The 1,878-nt window shown below is 47.1% G+C and overlaps 1 protein-coding gene across 1 annotated transcript in view; it reads left to right on the forward strand.

Annotated features, from left to right (window-relative positions):
- Nucleotides 1-445, forward strand: part of LOC104762991 — a 4,320-nt gene extending 3,875 nt beyond the window's left edge. Inside the window, exon 2 of the mRNA XM_010486415.1 lies at nt 77-445. Coding sequence (XP_010484717.1) covers nt 77-445 — 369 coding nt within the window. The remainder of the gene's footprint in view (nt 1-76) is intronic.

Genomic DNA, 1,878 nt, shown 5'->3' on the forward strand with positions numbered 1-1,878 from the left:
TGAGAGAAAGGATGGAAAGTTGAAATTCCAGGGAATAAGATCAACTTTGGGAAGTTTGATTATCTCAGCAATCTAGGCGGAATGGATTCTGGAGAAAGGTTGTGAGGCGTACTTACCAACATTCACAACAAAGGAAGTTGGGGAAAGTACGGAACTGGATGAGATTCCGGTAGCCAATGAATTTGCCGATGTGTTTGAAGCGGTACGGGGAGTACCGCCGGATAGATCAGATCCGTTCAACATCGAGCTGGAACCGAGGACGACCCCTATATCTAAAGCGCCTTACCGGATGGCACCGGCAAAAATGGCGGAGTTAAAGAAACAATTGGAAGAATTGTTTGAGAAAGGGTTTATCAGACCAAGTAGTTCACCTTGGGGTGCACCTGTCTTGTTTGTGAAGAAAAAGGATGGTAGCTTTAGGCTATGCATTGATTACCGGGGCTGAATAGGGTTACGGTGAAGAATAAGTTCCCATTGCCCCGGATAGACGAGCTATTGGATAACCTCCGAGGTGCAAAGTGGTTCTCAAAGATAGACTTGGCCCCGGGGTACCATCAAATTCTGATAGAGCCATCGGACATTCGGAAAACGGCTTTCCGGACGAGGTACGACCACTTTGAGTTTGTGGTTATGCCGTTCAGATTGACCAATGCACCGGTAGCCTTCATGATGATGATGATTGGTGTCTTCCGGGAATTCTTGGACGAGTTTGTAATCATTTTCATTGATGACATACTTGTCTACTCGAAGGATTGGGAGACTCATCAGAATCATTTAATGGCAGTTTTGGTGCGGTTAAGGGAACAAAAGCTTTTCGCGAAATTAAGCAAATGCTCGTTTTGGCAAAAGAGTGTCGGGTTCCTTGGGCACATTGTCTCGCACCAAGGAGTGTCCGTGGATCCGGAAAAGATCAAGTCGATAAAGGACTGGCCACGTCCGAGGAATGCCACCAAGATAAGGAGCTTTCTTGGGTTGGCTGGATATTACCGAAGATTCGTCAAAGGCTTTGCGGGTATGTCTCAGCCAATGACGCGATAGACGGGGAAAGATACCAAGTTCCTATGGACGGAGGAATGCGAGAAAAGTTTCACGGAGTTAAAGACGATGCTCACAAGTGCTCCGGTACTGGTGCTGCCGGAAACGGATGAGCCGTACGTAGTGTACGCTGACGCCTCTATAACCGGGCTAGGTTGTGCGTTAATGCAAAGGGGCAGTGTAATCGCATATGCTTCAAGGCAACTGCGTAAGCACGAGAGAAATTACCCAACGCACGACTTAGAGATGGCCGCGGTGGTGTTCGCGTTGAAGATTTGGCGTTCATATCTCTATGGAGCCAAAGTTCAAATCTTCACCGACCACAAGAGTCTGAAATACATATTCACCAAGCCAAAGTTAAATCTAAGGCAAAGACGGTGGATGGAGTTTGTCGTGGACTATGACTTGGATATTGCCTATCAACCGGGAAAGGCGAATCAAGTCGCAGATGCTTTGAGTAGGAGACGCTTCGATGTGGAAGCTGAGAAAAATCAGGAAGCATTGGTTTATATGCTGGGGACCTTGCATTTAAATGCATTGTCGGGAGAAGTGGAGCCATTGGGCTTAGGGGCAGCTGATCAAGCGGACCTACTTAGTAGAATTCGTTTGGCTCAGGAAAAGGACAAGGAACTAAAGGGTTGGGCGGAGAATAATAAGACTGAGTTCCAAACATCGAACAATGGAACCATTGTGGTGAATGGACGGGTGTGTGTGCCACAAGGTAAGGAACTAAGGGACGAAATCCTAAGGGAAGCGCACCAGTCTAAGTTCTCAATCCACCCTGGTTCGACCAAGATGTATCGCGATCTGAAACGATACTATCACTGGAAGGGAATGAAAAGA

Source organism: Camelina sativa, chromosome 18 (genome assembly GCF_000633955.1).
Source record: "Camelina sativa cultivar DH55 chromosome 18, Cs, whole genome shotgun sequence".
Lineage (NCBI taxonomy): Eukaryota > Viridiplantae > Streptophyta > Magnoliopsida > Brassicales > Brassicaceae > Camelina > Camelina sativa.